We start from the raw sequence: 22980 nt of genomic DNA on the forward strand, positions 1-22980 counted from the left end.
ATGCCAGGGTGCGTACTATTTGGTCCGGGCGAGTCTGCAGCTGGCCCTCATGATCATATAGGCGTTGTATCCCCTTGTTACTGCCGCCCCGCTTGTCCAACCACACTAGCATCTTCCCAGCTTTGTCTCCCACATCGTATATGCGGTGTGCGGTGTTGGCTAGGTACCCCTTAGTGATCGTGGTGAGGTGCGCTTGGTGCTGCTGCTGTCTGAGGTGCAAAGCATGCGCGGTTTCAGGGGTGGGGTCCGACATGTGGGCGGTATTCGCAGTGTGGAGTGCCAATTCTAAATTTGCAAGTTCAGTTCTGGATTCTCTCTTATGCCCAGTGATTGCCGCAATGGCTGCGCCGCGCAGGACCGTCTTGTACGCCTCCCAGAGTACCGAGGACGAGGTGACCGTACCCACATTTTCGTTAAAGTAGTGTGTTGTAGCCAGTTTAAGTTTCTTCCTGACTCCAGGGACCTGCAAATAATTGGGGTATATCGGATATACTCTGGCGCGCTTCTTTTCTTTGGTAGTAAGTTGAAGGGACACGGGGGAGTGATCAGAAATGCCCCTTGGCAGAATTTCCAGCTTGTCTATGGAACCCAGTCCCACCCCTAAAAAGAAGAAATCAATACGTGAGAGGCTGTTGTGTGTGGAGGAGTAGTGTGTGTACTGCGTTGCCGTGGGGTTCAGCTGACGCCACACATCCGTGAGGCCTAGTGCGCTCAAGAAGCCAGGAAGCGTGGCAGCCCCTCTCAGGCGGTCTCTTATGGGAAAGGTGTCTAGCAAGGGGTCTGTTATAGCATTAAAGTCCCCCCCAATGATTATATCACCCTCCGGGAGATCAATGAGAAACTGCCCAAGTGCCGGTAGTGCAGTAGAGTGTAGCGCCGGGGGGATGTACACGGACACCACATTGAGGGCCCTCCCCTCCCACTGGCCAGATACCGCCGCAAAGCGCCCCAGATCGTCCGTCCTGTGGCTATTAACCAAGAAGGATGAGTTTTTCTTAAGGAGTATCCCAGTGCCTCTGGATCCCGTAGTGAATCCAGCGTGCACTGCCATGGTATAACCACGTCTATCTAGTGCTTTGCATGTAGTCCCCGCCAGGTGTGTTTCTTGAAGCAATACTAGCTCAGGCCTATGGCGTTTAATGGTTTGCAGTACCAAACCTCTTTTAATTTTATCCCCCAGCCCTCTGACATTCCATGTTAGCAATTTCAGTGGAGGTACCAGTGTCGTCAGTGGGGCGCCCTCAGTGGGTGCAACTTGTTCTTGTCGTGCCATTTATACTCATGACCCGCGATGCCAATATGTAACAGTGTGGCGGTACCGGTATGGCATGATGCGTGCCGGGGCACCGGGTGCGGATGGCCGGCAATGTAACTGTGTTTCTTACGTACGTAGTGATGACCAAGAACCAGAACCATAACATTACAACTCGTCCTCCCCACCCCCTCCCTGCTCCCCTGCTCCACGGACGAAGTCCCGCCCGCATCCCCATCTTGGCAGAGTGCTTAGTTCCCTCCCTATCTATTCTTACTTGCTCGTGGGGTTGGTGAGTCCCCTACAGGCACCGGCCAATGCCCGCCCTACTCAGCTCCATCAGCTTCGAAGTCCCAAGGGCAGTAATCGTGTCGTCCCTTATACTGCTCGGTCAGTCAACCCCTGACAGGTTGTCCGGAGTCAAGTGGGTCCCTCTCAAGATCAGAGTCTAGTCCTGCGGCGGCGCCTTCTTCAATTGCAGAGCTATTGGGTTGGTGTTCTGTCGTCCTCCCGGTGCGTTGGCTCTGGCGGTCCCTGTGCGGGCGTTGGGGTTGGCCCACCTGCCGCCATCCATCCAGCCACTCTCGTGCCACCTCAGGCGTGTCAAAAAACCATGTCTTTCCCTCAGCCACAATCCGCAATTTGGCGGGGAAAAGCATCGAATACGGCAGGCCCCTGTCACGTAGCGTCTTTTTCACTTCAGTGAAGGACTTCCGGCGTCTGGCCACCTCAGCCGTATAGTCCGGGAAGAAGGCCAGGGTTGAGTTCTGAACTTTTACAGGTGGTGCGACCCTTGCCGCTTGCAGAATGGCGTCTCTGTCTCTAAAGTTAAATAGTCTAGCCAGCACCGGCCGCGGCGCGGTTCCCGGCTTGGCCGCACCTCCAGGGACCCGGTGCGCCCGTTCAACAGAGAAGAAGTTCGACAGGCCTTTAGGTTGCAGCTTGGTTTTGATAAGGTCCTCGACGTACAGGTCCATGGCGCCTTTTCCTTCCGATTCCGGAAGGCCTAGGATGCGGACGTTGTTTCTTCGTGAGCGCCCCTCCTGATCATCCAGCTTTTCCTGTAGTTGCTTAGTGACCTTTTCCATCCGCTCCATCGCTACTTGCAGATCTGAGGTGTCTTCGATAAGCGATTTTGTAACCACCTCCACATGTGACACCCTTTCTGACATCTTCTTAAAGTCCGCTCTTAGCAAGTTGACTTCGGAGGAAATAGTGCCCACTGTCGCTTGGACCTCAGTGAGGGTTTTCATAATGTCTTCCAGGGTAACTTTCCCTGCCCCGTTTGTGTCTGTATTGGCACCATTGGATTGGCGCCCGCTCCCCTGTGAGTGACCATGTTGAGTATACGCAAATTTATCAAGTTTCGCTTGCGTCGTCGCACTCCTCGTGCCTTTGCCCGCCATAGCGTTATGCTTGCCACTGTATTACTTTGTCGTCGTAGTAGTTCTCGGATCAACTTCCCACGGGCCTCACGGTTCTCCGGTCACCAGGCTGCGTGTGTTCAGGCGCTGGTCTTATTGATAGCAGGGGTTCGAACTGCAGCTTACTGTAGCCCCGAGTTTCTCGGTCGGGGCCCTTCACTGCCAGGAGGCCAGTCTCCGCGTTATCGTCGTGTGGCCCTCCACGTGTGTATTCCGTCCCTCCGTGGCCTTTGTGATATGTTTCGCTGCGGCGCTGTGGTGTTTCGCCGGCGGCCCCTGGACAGGGGGCACCCTGCAGTCAGCGTTTGTTTTCTCCCTTTGTTTTTGTCCCCTTGCTACAGAGCTGCAGTGTCAGGCCAGGATTTCCAACGTGTGCACGGTCCCTCCCTGTAGGTCGGGGTCACTATGGACGTCGCAGCAGGATGGAGTGTAGGCGCCACGAGACTAGGAGCTACGTCTGCCCCCCAAGCAGACTCTGGCGAAGGTCCGGTTCATAGGATTGCGGGTGTGCTGCGTGATTTCTGGCGCATTCCGCCTTACCTCGCCATGGGAGCGGAACGTCCGATCGTCTGTGCACTTCAAAAATGGCGCCGTCAAGGGTCAGGGACTCCTTCGCTTGCTATGGCGCTCATTCCGTGTTCGGGAGGAATGGTCCTCCAGTCCCGGGTGCGGCAGCCGACTCCGTTTTGCTGGTGACCGCGCTGGGTACAGGAAGCGCCAGGCCTTTCTGTCTTTTTTGTTTTTGTTCACGGAGGTTCGCAGGCGCCGGTTGGAGTCAGCGCTCCCCAGCCGAGCAGGGCGGACCTCTGCTTGGGTCCGCCAGTCACGCCAGGCCGGTGCTGCCGGGCAGGGAGAGGCCCCAATATGCCGCTGCTGAATGGAGCACTTTCAGACGTCGGATTCTCGCCGGGAGCAGATCAGTGATCGCCGCTTGCTTCTCCAAGTCGATGTCACTCCTTCGGGCGGGCTAGATTACGGATAAATGTACGGATGATTGCGCGGGCCGGTAAGCCTTGAGGAGCTCCCGTTTCAAGCTGCCGCCATGTTCGGCAGTTGGCCACGCCCCCATATTACTTTATTTTTAAGGGCTTGTTGGTCTTCCCTTACTCCTACAGGGAGAACCGGGACTCCTGCCATGATCACAACGTAAGGAGCGGATTCCGGGGGTAAATCCACTCTTCTATTATTTGAACTATTTACGTTTTTTGGCTCACTGACCCCTTACCCTCTTTTCCGACTAAATTGGGTTTATTAGCTGTTTCTACAATATCTCTCGTTTTTTGGTTACTCAATTTAGACGTTTGTGCTGCTTTGGGGACTATTGTCTTCTGTGTAGGGGGAGGATTCTGGCCCTTAGCAAGAGATTCAGATAATGGCTTATTACCTTCTCCATTAACTTTTAACCCAGAACAGATGTCATGTTGCTTACTTCGCAACAAGGAGATCTTTACCACTTCCTTTTCCACCGTGCCTAGCTGTTCACTTATTCTCTTTACCCTTTCTATTAGGGGAAGGATTAGAGATCTTACCAATTTTTCTATACTAGGCAACTCATTTATAAATGTTGATGGAGGTTTTTCTGTCATGGTAAAATCAGGGGTAGTGGCAGATGGTCTTTTTGGTTGAGCTTTAGTTATGGGCCTCCGTTTATGACTATTGTCCCCCTGTTCCTTGCTCCGAAGTTTCCTCTTCTTTGAGGGCGGAGCGATACATTTTCGTGACTGGACCTCACTTCTAGCAGGTCCTCTTTAAGGGGTTCTTACTACTGGGGCAGGAGACAAACTTGGGGTCATTTCTAACAGTGACTCCACTTCATCTAAATCATTTGTTATCAATTCTAGCTGTGGCGACCGTGATAGATCATTTACAGTGTGTAAATTATCAGTAAGTAGAGGGGTCTCATCTAGGTGCTGTCTAAGTGGAGTTCTGTAGTAGGGGATCTCTGTGTATAGTCATAATCTAGTGAATAGTCCCGCCCATGTGCGTGGACCCCGGAGCAATCAAAAATAATCTCTTAAAGTGTCGAAAAAATGCAGAACTGCACAGACACTTAAGAGAGAATTTAAAGACATATAATGCAGCCTATAAACAGGCTACACTGTCCAGTACTTCAACTAGAAATTCCACCAAAAATCCACAAAACAGCAAAGCCTGTCCAGATTTCCCTTGCCTTCAGCAAAACCCCTCTGGAATGATAGAGAGGAAGACATTGACAGACAAGCCCCATAGGCTGCCATTATGTGGCTCAGAACAGGATACTGTGCCTTTAAGAGAACTTTCCAGAACTTCACAGTATCCCAGAATGCCCTGCAGGTCCCTCTTACTTTCAGTTCTTTTTTCCGGCTCCTGCTAGCAGGACCCTGGAGCATTGAGCTCTCCCTTTTTGGGACTTATTTGGTGTTTTTTCACTATTTTTCACAGATATAGTACTTTATTGTACTGTGGGGCTTTTCTTCTTGGTTTTCTCACTCTGTTTTTTGTCGAATATGCCTGCATTATTCGACAAATGCCCGGAGTGCTCCAGGAAAAAGGCCAGGTGGGACCACCATAAGGTATCCTCTTCCTTCCAGCTTCTCATGTTCCAGAGGAGTGTGTTATCTGCCAAGGCTTCTCTGGAAGGACCCTGAGGGAAAGGAAGATCAGACTTCAGGGTCTCGAGGAAAGAAGACTGAAGGCACAAGGTGGGTCTGAAGGGGCTTCTGCCCATGCTGAGGCCCCTGGGGGGCTCCCCAGGGGCAGGAAGACCAGCAAACGTCACCATTCTCCGCCTGGGTCCATTGCCCCCACTACGGCGTCGAGAGGAATGACTGCGGTCTGTTTCCCATCGTCGGAGACGAAGCGACGTCGACGCTCGGCGTCAAGGGATATCACTAGACCTTCTAAGTCCCCGGTGACTGTTTCATCGTCATCCTCGTCGGCGTAGAGCGATCGACGTCGGCGAGCCAGGCGTCGGCGCTCGCTGTCGAGGCGATACCGCCGTTCGCCGACGGCGAAGAGGAGGCGGACGTCGTCGTTGAGTTCCTCGCCGTCAAGGTCGCCGTCGAGGCACAGGAGGTCGCCGTCGAGGCACAGGAGGTCGCCGTCGAGGCACAGGAGGTCGCCGTCGAGGCACAGGAGGTCGCCGTCGAGGCACAGGAGGTCGGCCGTCGAGGCACAGGAGGTCGGCCGTCGAGGCACAGGAGGTCGCCGTCGAGGCACAGGAGGTCGCCGTCGAAGTTCGACGTCGAGGCGCCGAGGTTCGACGTCGAGGCGCCGAGGTTCGCCGTCGAGGCGCAGAGGTTCGCCGTCGAGGCGCAGAGGTTCGCCGTCGAGGCGCAGAGGTTCGCCGTCGAGGCGCAAAGGTTCGCCGTCGAGGCGCAAAGGTTCGACGTCGAGGCGCAAAAGGTCTCGGTCGAGGCGCAAAAGGTCGCCGTCGAGGCGCCGAAGGCGTTCGACGCCGAGGAAGAGACGCTCGACATCCAGGGGCCGACGCGCGCCGTATGGTCGCCGTTCTTCGACGCCGAAAAGAGGTGGAAGGAGACCTGACGCCGTGGGAGGTTCGCCTACGTCCCAGGCTGGAAGAGAAGGGGGTTCGCCGCACTCGGTGTCTTCCGAGGTGTATACCCCGTCGGTGAAGGTGACTCCCCATCCTCCGTTACCGAGGGGTCCCCCTCCGAGGACGCCTACTCCGCCTCCGTTGCCTCCTCCCCAACCTGGGTCAGGGTTGCCTGAGAAGCCACCTCCGGTTCCACCGAGGTCTACTTCGTTACCTAAGCTTCCGACGCCTCCCAAGGGTACACCTAGACCGAAGCTCCGTCCAAACCCAAGTCACCCGTTCCGGTGGACCCGGTTGATCGTCCTCGGCCGAGGAGGTCCCGTTCACGCTCCGGACGGAGAGGAAGATCAAGGAGTCGTCATAGATCCTCCACCAGATCAAGGCGTCGCCATAGGAGGCAGGGGTCTAGGTCCCGCACGGACTCTTACAGGACCCATTCCTACTCGCCGACCTTATCGGACTCTCCTGAGACCAGGAAGTTCTCCTGAGGGGAGCTGCGAAGTTAGGTATCACGGTGACTGCTCCAACACCTACGACGTCCGTGATATTCGAGACGCTTCACAAGAAGCACTTGTCTCGCCCTCTTCTGCCTCTAGTGCCTGGATTGAAGGAACCTGCGAGGAGCTGTTCCTCACGCCAGCGGTGGTGAAGGCCGCTCCGTCCCAGCTTCTAAAGAAGTACAGGGCCCCGGATTCGGTCCCTGCCTTTCTGAGAGTGGATCCGGTACCGGATTCAGTGATAGTGACGGCGGCAAGGAAATTGCATTCTACCTCCCCGTCTTCCACAGTGCCGCCAGATAAAGAGAGTCGATGGATCGACTCAGCGGGCTGGAAGGTGTGTGGGACCGCTTCCGCAGCCATGAAGGCTGCCAGCGATACAGCTCTGCTGGGCCGTTACGACCGGGCGCTGTGGGACTCCCTACAACAGTTCGTGGAACTGCTACAGAGAGACAAGAGGGAGGACTTCCAGGAGATCCTCAAGGAAGGGATGCTGGTATCAAACCAGGTGATCAGTGCAGCGGCGGACGGCTCCTTTTTGGCCGCACATGGTTACTGCCATGGAATCAATCAGCGGCGGCATGCCTGCCTACGGCTCACGTCACTCAAGCCGGAGGCCCAGCAGCGGGTGACCAATCTGCCGTTTTCCGGGGAGACCCTATTCGGCAAACACGCAGATGATGAGATGGCCCGCATGAAGGCGGAGGCGGAGACCCTTACGGCTGTGGGCTTGGAGAAGCCCAAAGAAAAGAAAGCCTACCGACCGTTCCAAAGGCGGTTCGGTGCACAAGGAAGAGGACGGGGACAGTCTTCGGGACAACAGCAGCAACAACAGCAGCAGTTCCGGAGACCCTTCCAAAAACGGCAAAAGGGTAGAGGAGGACAGCAGTCCTCTACCGCGAACAAGGGCCCGGCCGGGTCTCGACCCTGAGCGGTTACTTCCCCTTCATCCGTTACCCGCTCCGGTGGGGGGAAGTGTTCAATTTTTTCTGGCAGAGTGGAGAAAAATTACTCAGGACAAGTGGGTGCTGAATATTGTTTGCAATGGATACAGTCTTCGGTTCATCAGCCTTCCTCCAGCGATCCCTCCGGTCAGCTCGCAGTATCAGCTGCGCGAGCTCCAGGCGGAGGCCGATATACTGTTGAGGAAAAGGGCGATAGAAGACGTACCTCTGCCTCAAAGAGGAAGACGTCTGTACTCCTGGTTCTTCCTGGTTCGCAAGAAGGACAAGAACGAGTTCAGGGCCATTCTGGACTTGCGGCAGGCAAACAAGTGGATTCGCAGAGAAAAGTTTTGCATGCTGTCGTGGCATCAGATTTTTCCTCAGTTGCAACAGGGGGACTGGCTGTGTGTCATAGACCTACAGGATGCTTACTTCCACATGCCCATCGCGTACAAACACAGGAAGTTTCTGCGATTTCAAGTCAGCACCAACCATTATCAAATCACAGTGCTGCCATTCGGGCTGAAATCTGCGCCCAGGACATTTCCGAAGTGCATGGCAGTGGTAGCGGCACACCTCAGGAAGAACAAGGTGTTTGTCTACCCGTACCTGGACGATTGGTTGATCAAGGCCTCCTCCTTCTCGGAAGCTCAGGCAGACTTCCAGAAGATGTGCGTTCTCTTGAACAAGTTGGGGTTGCACATCAACATGTCCAAGTCTGTCCCGATCCCAGTCCAGTGCATTCAATACTTGGGAGCCACCATCAATACGCTGTCAGCAAGCGTGTCTCCTTCGGAGGAGCGACGGCGATCGATCCTTCGGAAGGCTCAGGCTCTTATGACCGCTCCATCTACAACAGTGAGGACGGTGTCTTCTCTACTGGGGTCGATGGCCTCTTGTATCTTCCTCACTCCTCATGCACGACTACACATGAGACCTCTGCAGGAGTGCTTGGAAGACCAATGGGACCAGAGGAAAGTATCTTGGGACGACCAGTTACGACTGTCTCTGCATGCTCTTCAGTCTCTGAAGTGGTGGTGTTCAGCGGAGAATCTCCTCAGAGGGGTTCCCTTCCACAAGGACATTCCTACTCATACTATTGTGACGGATGCTTCTCTCCAAGGCTGGGGAGCGCATTCGGAAGACTTACAGATTCAAGGAACGTGGTCTCAGATGGAGTCCGTGTATCACATCAATTTCCTGGAACTCAGAGCTGTTCACTTGGCACTGAAGGCCTTTCATCCGTCCTTCCAGACCAACTCTCTGCTTGTACAGACGGACAATACGACCACAATGTATTACCTCAACAAGCAGGGGGGTTCGAGATCGCGCACCCTGTCTCTGGAGGCGCAGACGATCTGGCGCTGGCTTCTGGCCAGAGGATTGACGATAACGGCTACCCATCTACCAGGTGTGCAGAATGTTCAGGCAGACGCACTGAGCAGACTGATTCATGAAAGCTACGAATGGGTCATAAACGACGACGTACTAGGAGAAGTCTTCGAAAGGTGGGGGACTCCAGACGTAGATCTGTTCGCCACCGCCGAAAACAGCAAATGCCGAGACTTCGCCTCCAGGTACTACCAGCAAGGGACGCTGGGGAATGCACTCTGGATCAACTGGTCGAACAGCTTTGTTTACGCTTTTCCGCCCATTCCCCTGATTCCAGCGGTGCTCATCAAGCTGTCCCTGTCCAGGGCACGGATGATCCTGATTGCCCCGGAATGGCCCAGACAGTGGTGGTTCACGGACCTTCTACACCGGTCTCTCCTTCCACACATACGGCTGCCGTGCAGGCCGGACCTTCTCATGAAGTTCGGGGGGCAGATGTTGCACCCCAACCTCTCGTCCTTGTTTGGCGGCATGGCTCCTGAGATAGTGCAATATGGCCATTTGAATCTGCCTGAAGATTGCATGGACATACTGAAGGAGCCTAAGAGACCTTCCACTCAGACTTCTTATGCTTACAAGTGGAAGAGTTTTTGTATCTGGTGTGTGTCCAGGAACTTTGACCCAACGACGTGCAAAGAAGATGTCATCCTTCCTTACCGTCTGCATTTGGAGCGGTCTGGCCTTAATGGTCATTCCATTAAGGTTCATCTCGCTGCATTGACTACCTACAGGAAAAGCCCTTCACAGACTTCCTTCTTCCAGATCCCTGTGATCAAGGACTTTTTGGAAGGATTGAAGAAAGTGTTCCCTCCTGTCAGGCTTCCCTCGCCTTCATGGGAATTGAATGTGGTGCTGTCCAGTCTGATGAAGGAGCCTTTTGAACCCATTCATAAGGCTTCGTTGCAGCACCTGTTCTGGAAGGAGGCGTTCCTCGTGGCCATTACATCGGCCCGCAGGGTGAGTGAAATTCAGGCGTTGTGTTGTAATGAACCTTATACTGTATTTCATGCTGCTAAGGTTGTTATGCGTACTCACCATAAATTTCTTCCCAAGGTTATTTCTGACTTTCATGTCAACCAGACTATAACTTTGCCTACGTTTTTTCAGAACCCTTCATCTCCAGCGGAAAGGTTTCTACATTCCCTGGATGTTAGGAGGGTGTTGAAATTTTATCTGGATAAGACCAATGGTATTCGTAGGTCAGACCAATTGTTTATCAATTATGGATCGGTCAGGACGGGTCTTGCGACCTCTAAGCAGTCCATCTCTAGGTGGATTGTGTCCTGCATACAACTGTGTTACCAGAAAGCTAATAAGACCGTAGGAGGTAAGCCTAAGGCTCATTCCACCAGGGGCAAAGCTGCCACGACAGCCTTGCTCCGTAATGTGCTGATTGCAGAAATTTGCAAGGCCGCCGCTTGGAAGTCGGTTCATACCTTTGCTAAGCATTACTGTCTGGACACTGATGCCAGGGTGGATGCTCATGTTGGACAGGCTTCGCTGCGGAATTTGTTTGCACAATAGTGGTGTTGGTTTCTTTCTCCACAGCCGCTTTGGTGTGGGGATGGGCTTGCCATTCTATTCACTAGATTATGACTATACACAGAGATCACCTACTACAGAAGGAGTAGTTTCTTTTCTGTAACTCCAGTTCTGTAGTAGGGGTATCTCTGTTATAGTCATAAGCGCCCGCCCTCCTCCCCGGTGGAGACAGATATTCATGTAAGGAATGCTACAGGTATGGCGTGTTACGCCTTCAAAAAGAACTGAAAGTAAGAGGGACCTGCAGGGCATTCTGGGATACTGTGAAGTTCTGGAAAGTTCGCTTAAAGGCACTGTATCCTGTTCTGAGCCACATAATGGCAGCCTATGGGGCTTGTCTGTCCATGTCTTCCTCTCTATCATTCCAGAGGGGTTTTGCTGAAGGCAAGGGAAATCTGGACAGGCTTTGCTGTTTTGTGTATTTTTGGTGGAATTTCTAGTTGAAGTACTGGACAGTGTAGCCTGTTTATAGGCTGCATTATATGTCTTTAAATTCTCTCTTAAGTGTCTGTGCAGTTCTGCATTTTTTCGACACTTTAAGAGATTATTTTGGATTGCTCCGGGGTCCACGCACATGGGCGGGACTATTCACTAGATTATGACTATAACAGAGATACCCCTACTACAGAACTGGAGTTACAGAAAAGAAACTACTCCTCACTAACGATTTTATTGCCCCTAAATAAGAGCGTTTTTTTGCTCATAAGCTCCTGGGACAATCGTTTTTCCGTTAGAACAATCTCTTTTTCCAATTACGGAAGCAGCCCTAGTGATAAATGCATCAAGAGTCCCCCTTATACTACCCCCCGCCAGTGATGGCCTGCCTAGACTATTACGACGGCTCATAGTTCCCTACAAAGATCAATATGGGAAATTATGTAATCTAAAGTAAGCAATTTTGTCTGGACAGTCACAGAAGACAAAATGCGTGATTTACAGTCTCGCACAAAAGGGATACAGAGAGTAATTAAATGACTTTACAATCAAATATAATCGCACTCACGATGTTAGAGGGGTGGCCCAGCCCAGCCCCCGCCGGCCCTGGACGGCCACAGACGGCCCGCCCTTTGCCCGGGCTTAGCCCCGCGTTTCGACCCGCGCGCGTCCCCCGTGGGCGTAAAGGTCAATAATTAAATGAGAATAGGAGGGTGCGGGAAGAGGCACTAGGTGCGCGTAGTTGGCAAGGCGCAAGGAACTCTGGGCCTCGCAGTCCAGCACTCCCCCGTTACCGCCCAGTTGTCAATCAGCGTCAAAGTTCAGGAAAAAGGGTTGGCTAGCGATTCAGCTACAATCCCACGCAGTACAGGAGCAGTGAAATGGTGAAAGGGACCACATTAAGAACACCGGTGCAAAGTCCACGATTGCGAGCGGCTCCCGCTGAGCGGGTGCCGCGAGTCGTTTTTAAAGACCACAGGGAGCAGCAGAAAGGAGGAGCGGGAAAAGGCACGAGGTGCACGTAGTTGGTAAGGCGCAAGGAACTCTGGGCCTTGCAGTCCAGCACTCCCCCGTTACCGCCCAGTTGTCCATCAGCGTCAAAGTTCAGGTAAAAGGGTTGGCTAGCGATTCAGCTACAATCCCACGCAGTACAGGAGCAGTGAAATGGTGAAAGGGACCACATTAAGAACAACGGTGCAAAGTCCACGACTGCGAGGGGCACTGTTTAATTAAAACAGTTGGATGAAAAAATTTGGTGATTCTGAAAACAGCATGTATTCATGTATATATAAATATATTCATGGAAGAAAGACTGTGCTTATGGCTAAGGCAGACTTTAAACATGTTTAACATTAAGCAAGGTTGTTAAGTGCAGGTCTGCGATTAAAGTTCCTAGCTGGGTTAGCTAAGAAACTTATGGCCTGAATCATTATAAATTAACATTAAAAAGGATGCTGGAACGTACTAGTATTAGAATCACCAAATGCTGTCCTTTACATAATAACTGTTGTTCCTAGGAGAATACATGTTATACATTACAATACTGAATGTGTGTTAAAGATACATCTCCTAATGGCATAGAATGATGTGAAGCAAATAACAATCTGACAAACGATTAATCTCTAATCGTTTTCACACAGAGGATGCTTGTCTCCAGTCTTAAATTGTGTTTAGACCTTGGGTGATTGTTGCACATTTGTCCATCCAGAATAGTTCTCTCCTGGATAGGAGCCCCACTTTATCATCTCCTCTGGGTCCCAAAGTAACCTGTTCGACAAAAACATTATATGTGGACTGTTTTTCAAGAAACTGATGGTGGCTATCAACACTCGTTTTGCGGGGTTGATCTTGAACACTCCATTATCCCTATCAGCCACATGTACATATTTCTGTACTTAGCACATATGCACTTATAGTCACTTTCACAGCGCCATCACCCCCCTCTTTTTGGAGCATCTTGTGTTCGATAGAGCACATATAAGTTTTACCACTCACTGTCAACCATAAAAGAAAAAGTTGCAAAAATAAAAAGATAAATATGTAATGCGAAGTTATTTGTATTCCCTTCTTGACACTTTGCAGTGGAAGTCAAGGGCTACACATCCCCCTTAGGGACCACCTTTTTCTTAAAAATTATCCGGCCCGGTCCCTAGGTTACAAGGTTGCACCTTTTGTTTCAGAGGTCTATCTTGAAGGCAGCTGTTTTTGCCCTGCCGAGCAAAGTGGGGAATAGAGTAGGGTCGCTCAACTAGTGGGCAGTCCTTTAAGTCAGTCCATTCGTATCTGCATTGGTGGATGTCTTTATACCTGTTAGTGGGTCGTTTGTGGGTGCAGGCAACTGTAATCATTGATTCCTTCTGGCTGGACACTGTTACTCATCTGGACAAGATTACGGCATCCGGGCTTTGATCCTGGTCAGAGCAGTGCCTGCACATAAATATGCTGCGATAGTCTGCCTTGCCATGAAGTCCTTTATCTCCTGTTTCACAGGGTACTACTGAGGTTGTGACTTGAAACACCACCACTGTCCTTTGTCAACACCGGACAGTGTGGCATCCTGGATCCCATGTCAGGAGACAACTCGACTGAGGTAGTGGCTCATCGAAGGTGTGTTATCCTGGTGGTAGCACCTTTTCAAACTCCCCCTAGGTGAGAGCAGGTTCCTACCATTAGGGGACCACAAATGCAAAGTCCATCCTAAAGTGACACACACAATCTTCTCCAGATCGGGGAGTTGTTGTATGGATCTTGTCGCCTTGTTCTAGATGTGGAAGTGTCCTCCGTTTTGTGCCATACATATCACTAGTAATGGTTAACCAAGGGAATATGTGCCTTTCAGCTTCAGTTAGTCACAGGTCCTGCTGTATGCTATTTCCCTCCAAGTCTGCTTAATGTCCTCTGGAAGATTTGGGGAAAAAAAGCACATCTGATAACCCATGGCTAAGTGAAGTGGATTTGATAAACCAGTCGGTTGGCACACAGCATATGGTTTGCTCTTCCCTCTTACAGTGTGGACCTACTCTTGCAGCAGGATGGTCTAGTCCTCCACCCCAAAGACGGTGTCTGCATGGTTGGAGATTGACCAGCACCAGCTAGAATTATTTTTCTTTAATATCGGAAGTTGTGGAAGTTATCTTTGTCACCAGGGAATACACTACTTCATCCATTTATGTGGGTCTCTCGAACAAATTTGTTGAATGGTGCAATTTGGAAGGTCTGAACCCATTTCAACCATGCCTTTCCGATGCTCTTTTTTCACTCTCTCTTCCGCATCAGTGCCTAGCAGTGGCTAGCGTTAAACTGTATCTCACTGCCCTAGTCCTGCTTTATGACTTTAAGTCGTAGAACTGCAGTACCTATCAGTTCTCCAGCATTTAATCTTTCATGTAGTCATATGCTTTAATGAGAATGACAAGCAGTACATAACGGAATAAAGTGGAAGCAGGATCACCTTTACTAAGCAGGTTGCTGTGTACTACCTGTCCCACTGCTGCATTGTCTACCGTGTTCATGTCACGGCAGTATTCCTTCGTGAATGTTCACCTGTTAATCCACGCACAGCAAATGTCTTGTAGAGACAGACCAATGTAGAGCACAGAAGTTGTTACAGTACTCTTGGTGAACTGTGCCCCCACTTAGCCCTTGAGTAGGTGCTTTGCTTTGTTATGGCAAAAAGTGATGCAGGCTAATGTGCTAGCTCTTGTTTGGACAGGATTTCACCTCTTGCTGGACTACTTGAAGTCTTCACATCACATTTCAGAAGCATGTATGTCCTTTGCCTTATCCATATAAACTCTAGTGCACCTGTTTACATCAAATGAGGGCAAAGATTTTTCCACAGATAATGCAGCATTCGTGGAAAAAACATTGAGTGGCAGGCATTATTTAATCATGTGAATATATGAAAGATACTAACATTGGAGTTACTGGGAAGTAATACATTTCTTACATGTGCTTGCAATATGCTAGTCCGAAAATATTAGCTTTCTTTTTAATTTTCAGGATGGCCATGTGGAAGTTGCCAGACTGCTCCTTGATAGTGGTGCTCAGGTGAATATGCCTGCTGACTCGTTTGAATCTCCGTTGACCCTGGCAGCTTGTGGTGGTCATGTCGAACTAGCAGCTTTGCTAATTGAACGTGGTGCTAACTTGGAGGAGGTGAATGATGAAGGTTACACGCCACTGATGGAAGCAGCCAGGGAAGGACATGAAGAAATGGTTGCGTTATTGCTAGGTCAAGGTAAAAGAACAGATAGAAACATGCACATTATTCCAGAAACATGAGTCTGTCGCAAACTCTTTGAATGTGAACTTGTCACATTCAGGATGCGTTTACCGAAGATTTTGTGGTTGATTTATTGCAGTACTTTCAAATTAGCTTCATAATTTTTAACTGCACGTTTGTGGCTCTTCTAATAATTTGTTTTGGTCCTGACTTCAAAGGTGCCAATATCAATGCACAGACTGAGGAGACCCAGGAAACTGCATTGACACTTGCCTGCTGTGGTGGGTTTCTGGAGGTTGCAGATTTCCTAATAAAGGCTGGAGCGGATATTGAGCTGGGTTGTTCAACACCTTTGATGGAAGCTGCACAAGAAGGTCATTTGGAATTGGTGAAATATTTGCTAGCTGCAGGTAAGCGGACGCTTGAAAATTCCATGAGCTCACTGCAATTTCAGAGTACTTTCTTTGATTTTGCGACTTAAGTTAGTTTTGAGTACATCATACTGTTATAGACAATTTTTAAATTAACGCCTATTCAGCTTAAGTACTTACTAAGTACAGTAATCATGCTGGTGTAAATTTCACATGCTAAAATGAGATTTAATTCATTTCAAACTGTGGATGAAGATAGTTACTTGCTAAAGAGGTAGTTTGTCATTGCAGCAAATTCCCTAGTCAATCAAGTTAAATATATTGCCCAACACAGATTTGTTAATGCCAAACACAGATTTGTTCTGACGCGCTCCAGGATAGATATGTTCGAGGCATGTGGGCTGCTGAATTCATATCTGTGCATAGATCGCCGCCTAGTGTTGGGTCCGGATGATTGCACATTGTTGTCCTGGAAGAGTCTTCGAAGTATCACGAGATAGGTGGCTCCTCCCCTGGACTACAGTGCGCATGGGCATCGCCTCCATCCCCAGATTGTTTTTTTCCGCCATTGGGTTCGGATGTGTTTCGGTTCCCTCTGTCGGAACCGATAGTTGTTCAACTTCTAATCGAGACCAAAAGGTCTTTAGGCTGGGCGTCGGTATAGTTGCGTACGAGTTTCTTTTCTGACTCTCAGCTCCGATCTCTTGCTGCCCTTCCACGTGCTTTCGGCGCGGACGGGCCTACACTACACTTTGCTATGGAGCGAACTCCGTTTAAGAAGTGCCGGGTGTGTAACTCCAAATATTCACACCTCGACGTGCACCCTGTGTGCAATACATGCTTGTCACCGGATCACCACGAAGACAGCTGCATGGCGTGTTCGAAATTCCGGTGCAAGAAGACTTTGAAGATTCGTCGGGCCCATAGGCTCCAGGCTAGGTTATCGACTGCGGCGCCCCCACCAGACGACATATTCCAGGAATCTGTCGAGGGAGAAGACGACGGGCAAGGTTCGGGCTCTAGTCCCGCGTCCGAGGGGGAGACCTACGACGCGGGTGAGGAGAACTTTGACGAAGTCACCGACGAGGTAGGGGACGACGATCAGGCTTTGGCCACTATGGGGGATAGCTCGGAGGAGGAGCATCCCCAACCAGACTCAGGGGTTATTCCCCTTCATACGGCCCAGGTCGAGGGATCGCCTTCGGGCCTTACCCAAGATCTAATTCTGAGTCCTACGTCCCCGCCTCCGGGCCCGGTCACGGACATTTATGAGCCGCCACTTACGTTGAAGAAAACGAAAGTGAAGCCAACTGGTCACGCACCCTCGGATGCGAAACCGAAAGTGAAAGTTGCGCTGGTGCAGAAGGTTCTGGAGGCGTCAACTTCCAAGAAAATCAAAATGGCCGACTCGAAGAGCCACGCCAAGATGGCCGACCCGAAGCCCTCGGGGTCGGTGCCGAAGGCGAAATCGTCCGACACGGCTGCGTCGGCTCCGAAAGGGGTTGTGGACCCGAAGACGGCTCCGAAGAAGCGTCAGGGCGACGACGCACATAGGCATGGGGCGTCGGCCCCGAAGAAGGTGCCTGCGGGTGATCAGGCTCTCGACGCTGAGAAGTCGCTCGAGTCGGTCAAGCCCTCTCCGGCCTTGACGAAGAAGGTGGCGGAATCCCTGCAGCGGATACGAAAGGACAGTGTGGTTCCCGCTCCGGGCACTGTGACGCCTAAGCTCACGCCTAAGCCTGCGAAGGAGCAAACGCCTATCCGTTTCACCCTTCCTCCCAAGTCGGCACCGAAGGCCTTCGCGCCGAAACAGGGCGGACCCTCGAAGGAGGTATTGGCACCGAAAGCTGCCTTGGTGGTGTCGAAGCTTCGGCTCCAACCGCTTGCTGAAGAGGAACGTCGTGAGGTAACCATCGACGCCAACACCGGGAAACTGTCTCTCCTCAAGAGGAAGATCACGACGGAGCCGGCGTTGGAACATTTTAAGATCCCTCTCAAAAACAAAAGGGACTCTGCAGAATCTTCGGCGCTGGTGGAACCTGTGTCCCCACAAGCCCTGGGACACTCGCCAACGCATTCCGCCGCAGGCGATGCGGACGAGGAAGACGCCGAGTACAACTATCCGGCGTACTCGGATCCGGAGGAGGAGCACGAACCTTGGTCAGCCGGAGGCGACCCAGAGGACCCGCAGTCGGGCCAGGACGCGCAACTTTTTGCGGCGAAAACGTCCCCGACTGAGGACTCAGCGGCCTTTAACGCTCTGATCGAGAGAGCTGCGGCTAACCACGACGTCGAGCTGCACTCGGACCCCGTGGATGTGGACTTCTTGTTTGACACTTTCTCTGTAGCTGAAAAGTCAGTCAAAACGTTGCCGATGCTTAAAGGGGTGCTTAAACATGCAACGGAGGTCTTCAAGGAGCCCACCCGGGCGCGTGTGGTCAACCCTCGCATCGACAGGAAATATAAGGCAGCGCCCACGGATCCTACATATATCAAGGGACACTTGCCATTGGACTCCTTGGTTGTTTCCAACGCTCGGAAGAGGGCGAACTCTCAAACTACTGGTGACGCTCCTCCCCCAGACAAAGAGTCCAAGATCTTTGAGGCCTCAGGCAAACGGATTGCTGCACAGGCAGCTAATATCTGCAGAATATCTAACACACAAGCCCTACTTGCACGTTATGATAGGGCCCATTATGACACCTTAGAGGCCATACTGCAACACTTGCCTGACCAATACAAGGAGGCAGGAGAGATGCTGATTCAGGAAGGAAAACTCATTACGAATGCATCCATCAAATGTGCACTGGATGTGGCAGAAACAGCCTCCAGGGCTATCAATACCAGTGTGTTGCTTAGACGCCATGCCTGGCTTAGAATTTCAGGGTTCAAACCCGACATCCAAACTACAATACTGAATCGAACAGTTAACCCTGACCACCTGTTTGGCCCTGAGGTGGACGCGAGCCTGGAAAAAATGAAAAAAGATACGGAAACTGCCAAGTCTATGGGGGCCTTACAAAGTCAGCAGTTTCGGAGTGGTTCCTTTCGCCGCTCCACTTCCAGAGGCACCTCAAGGGGTCAGGCATCGCAGTCCACACAATATTACAAGAGTAACACCCAAACCTCGTACAACAACAAGGGTAGAGGTGGTTACAGAGGCAATAACGTCAAGGGCAGGGGACGTGGAAACAATAGCTCCAGGTCCACCACCACCAACAAACAGTGACGTCCTGTCACTGCCCCCCGACCATACAACACCGGTCGGGGGGAGACTCCAGCAGTTCCTGCCGGCGCGGAAGTCCATCACCACGGACAGGTGGGTGAGGTCTCTTATCCAGTACGGGTACTGTCTAGAGCTTACTTCCATTCCACCGGACATACCCCCAAGGAGCCGTCCTATGTCAGGCGAGCACTTGACCTTGTTGCAGCAAGAAGTTCTAGTCATGCTGCAAAAAGGGGCGATAGAGCTCGTTCCATTCCAAGAGCGGGGAACAGGGGTTTACTCCCTGTATTTTCTGATCCCCAAAAAGGACGGATCCCTCAGGCCAATCCTGGACCTCAGGCCCCTAAACTGGTACATCCTCTCGGAGCACTTCCATATGCTCACGTTGCAGCAGGTGCTTCCCCTGCTTCAGCAGGGGGACTTCCTGGCTACGCTGGATCTGAAAGATGCCTATTTTCATATCCCCCTGCATCCTTCCCACAGGAAGTATCTCAGATTCACGATTTTAGACCAGCATTACCAGTTCAGGGTTCTGCCGTTCGGGGTCACCACGGCGCCAAGGGTATTTACAAAGTGCCTAGCGACTGTGGCGGCGCATCTCCGTCGCCAGAACGTCCACGTCTTTCCCTACCTGGACGACTGGCTCATTCAGGCAAGGACAGAACGACAGTGCGTCGATTATGTGTCACGCACCATTCATCTCCTGCACGATCTGGGATTCTCTCTGAACTATCCAAAGTCCCATCTCCAGCCCGCCCACGTGCGACAGTATCTGGGCGCGACAATAAACACTCTGGCAGCCACTGCGCAGCCAAATTCAGTGAGAATCGCCAGTATCCAGGCGCTGATCCAGCGGTTCAGACCTCAACACTCGCTTCCAGCGAAGGTGTTCATGCAGTTGATAGGCATGATGGCCTCCTGCATCTCCATTGTCCCGCACGCGAGACTACATATGCGTCCGCTTCAGGAGTGCCTTGCACGTCAGTGGACTCAGGCTCATGGGCAACTGACAGACCTAGTGTTGGTGAGCGGTCGGGCATACAACTCTCTGCATTGGTGGAACCCACACAACCTTTGCAAGGGCCGACCATTCCAAGAGCCTGTGCCACAGATTATCCTGACGACGGACGCCTCTCTCCAGGGATGGGGAGCGCATGTACTCCAGTACACGGTGCAGGGACTCTGGACACTACGGCAAAGGAAGATGCACATCAATGTGTTGGAACTGATGGCGATCTTCATGGCCTTGAAGGCGTTCAAAGTACATCTGTGCAACAAGGTCGTGTTGATCCGGACGGACAACATGACAGCCATGTACTACATTCAGAAGCAGGGAGGCACACACTCTCCACAGCTGTCTCATCTGGCTCAGAGCATGTGGAAGTGGGCCATTCAGAGGAACATCTTCCTCATGGCAGAGCATCTCCCGGGCAAGGACAATCAAATGGCGGATCTGCTCAGCAGGCACAGCCATCAAATGCACGAGTGGGAGATACATCCATCAGTACTCCAACCGTACTTCCAAAGGTGGGGTCATCCAGAGATAGACCTGTTCGCCACAAAGGAGAACGCAAAATGCCAAAGCTTCGCCGCCAGGTTCCCACACCCGCAATCACAGGGCAATGCGATGTGGATGAACTGGTCAGGCAGATTTGCGTACGCTTTTCCCCCAGCACCTCTGATACCGCTGGTGGCACGCAAGCTCAGGCAGCACTCGATGACTCTCATCCTGGTTGCTCCGACGTGGGCTCGCCAACCATGGTACACCACGTTTCTGGAACTCTCCGTGGTACCGCATCAAAGGCTTCATCTCACTCCCAGCCTTCTGACGCAGAGCCATGGCGACATTCAGCACCCAGATCCGCAACAACTCAACCTGGCGATCTGGCTCCTGAAGTCCTAGAGTTTGGCTACCTCAATCTTCCTCCCGATTGCATGAACATAATTCGGGAGGCAAGAAAGCCCACTACTAGAGCTTGTTATGCGGCTAAATGGAAGAGATTTGTAATTTACTGTGTTAACCACAATATTGACCCGCTAGATGCTTCAATTCAAAACATCATTTGCTACCTGTTCCACCTGTATCAATGCAATTTGGCGTACTCTTCCATCCGCATTCACCTGTCTGCTATGGCAGCATACCTCCAGAACAGGCAACACCTGTCACTTTTTAAGGTCCCTGCTATCAAGGCTTTTCTGGAAGGACTCAAGAGAGTCATTCCGCCAAGGACCCCACCAGCTCCAGAATGGAACCTCAATGTGGTTCTTACAAGGCTGATGGGTCCTCCCTTTGAGCCACTGCACTCTTGTGAGCTTCAGTTTCTGACTTGGAAGGTTGCGTTCTTAGTAGCAATTACATCGCTACGGAGGGTTAGAGAGCTGCAGGCGCTCACCATCCAAGAACCTTTCTTCCAGGTACATGCTAACAGGGTGGTGCTCCGCACTAACCCTAAATTCCTACCCAAAGTGGTATCACAATTCCACATAAACCAGACAATTGAATTGCCGGTGTTTTTCCAAAACCCAGAGACGCTGGCGGAGCGCATGCTCCACACCCTTGATGTTAAGAGGGCCTTGATGTACTATGTAGACAGGACAAAAGATTTTCGCAAAACCAAGCAGCTTTTTGTTGCTTTTGCCACACACCACAAGGGAAACGCTATCTCCAAAGCTGGGATCGCTAGGTGGATAGTAAAATGCATTCAGATCTGTTTCGCTAAAGCTAAGCGCACTCTCACTATCCCACCGAGGGCCCACTCCACCAGGAAGTTGGGGGCCTCTATGGCTTTCCTAGGTAACATTCCCTTAGAAGATATCTGTAGAGCAGCCACATGGTCTACCACACATACTTTCACTAAGCACTACTGTGTAGACGTGCATTCCAAACAGCAGGCAGCTGTTGGTCAGGCTGTTCTAAAAACACTTTTTCAGACTGCTGCAGCTGGCACGGGCGGCCGCCGCTAATGGAGGGACTGCTATGTATTCTATGCACAGATATGAATTCAGCAGCCCACATGCCTCGAACTGCAAATGCTACTTACCAGTATGCATCTGTTCTTGGCATGTAGGGCTGCTGACATTCATATCGCCCACCCTCCTCCCCGGCGCCTGTAGCAGCTGCAGTACTTCATTCATAAGTATATATGTATATGTTCATAGCATGGTCATCACTCACATTCTTCACTCCATCTCTGCCAATGGCTAAAAACAATCTGGGGATGGAGGCGATGCCCATGCGCACTGTAGTCCAGGGGAGGAGCCACCTATCTCGTGATACTTCGAAGACTCTTCCAGGACAACAATGTGCAATCATCCGGACCCAACACTAGGCGGCGATCTATGCACAGATATGAATGTCAGCAGCCCTACATGCCAAGAACAGATGCATACTGGTAAGTAGCATTTGCAATTTCACCATCTGACGAGTTTCCCTAACACTAATAACTTGTCCTGTCAATTAACATGTTGTCCCGGTGATAGGACGTCTAGTCAATCGACCATCCATGTACTTTTTTTCTGTACATTTTATACCGGTTTAAGGAATATTTTTATTAAGCCTTTATTGAAATCCTTAAAGTTTAGACAATGCAGACCGGCTTATTTATTTTAACAACTGCTTCCAGTTTTGTTCACGTGTGGTACTAGCAAGATTCTTGAGGCCTGTTGTTACTAGAAGGAAGAGACAAACTGATGTATGTTAAATTGTGTTTGGTTTTACTTCTCTCGTTTTTAAATTCCTATTCAATTTTATTGTATTGTAATGTATACTTTTATGATTCTCCATCTGAATCGAATAAAGATGATTTGATTGAAGTTAAATATTTAGTTTGCAAGTTAGTTTTGCACATTCAAAAAAGCAGATGAGCTTTAATTTCTAAAGTCATGACCTGTATGGCTGTCTTGCTTTCTCTTCAGAACACCTGAGCAAAACTTCAAAATACCAGGGCACAACCTGTACACTCATCAAAACAGGACTCTGTACACTTTAGAATACCAAAATAAACATGAACCAAGCTCAACACTCATTTACCAAGTAAAGGGGAATATTTATTGCAGCAAGTTCCCATATATCAAATTGCAATAATGCACATGTAAAATAAATGCATATAGTGAATGTCTATTTACAAGAATAAATGG

The 22980-nt window shown here is 50.9% G+C and overlaps 1 protein-coding gene across 19 annotated transcripts in view; it reads left to right on the forward strand.

Annotated features, from left to right (window-relative positions):
* The window catches only part of LOC147727467 (ankyrin repeat domain-containing protein 17-like), a 1323072-nt gene that overhangs the window by 274459 nt on the left and 1025633 nt on the right, over positions 1-22980 (forward strand). For all 19 annotated transcript variants that reach the window (XM_086961534.1, XM_086961542.1, XM_086961537.1 and 16 more), the window contains exons 8-9: positions 15024-15261; positions 15465-15656. In XM_086961534.1, the coding sequence (XP_086817660.1) occupies positions 15024-15261; positions 15465-15656 (430 nt within the window). The remainder of the gene's footprint in view (positions 1-15023; positions 15262-15464; positions 15657-22980) is intronic.

Source organism: Lissotriton vulgaris, chromosome 3_1, assembly GCF_964263255.1.
Source record: "Lissotriton vulgaris chromosome 3_1, aLisVul1.2, whole genome shotgun sequence".
Lineage (NCBI taxonomy): Eukaryota > Metazoa > Chordata > Amphibia > Caudata > Salamandridae > Lissotriton > Lissotriton vulgaris.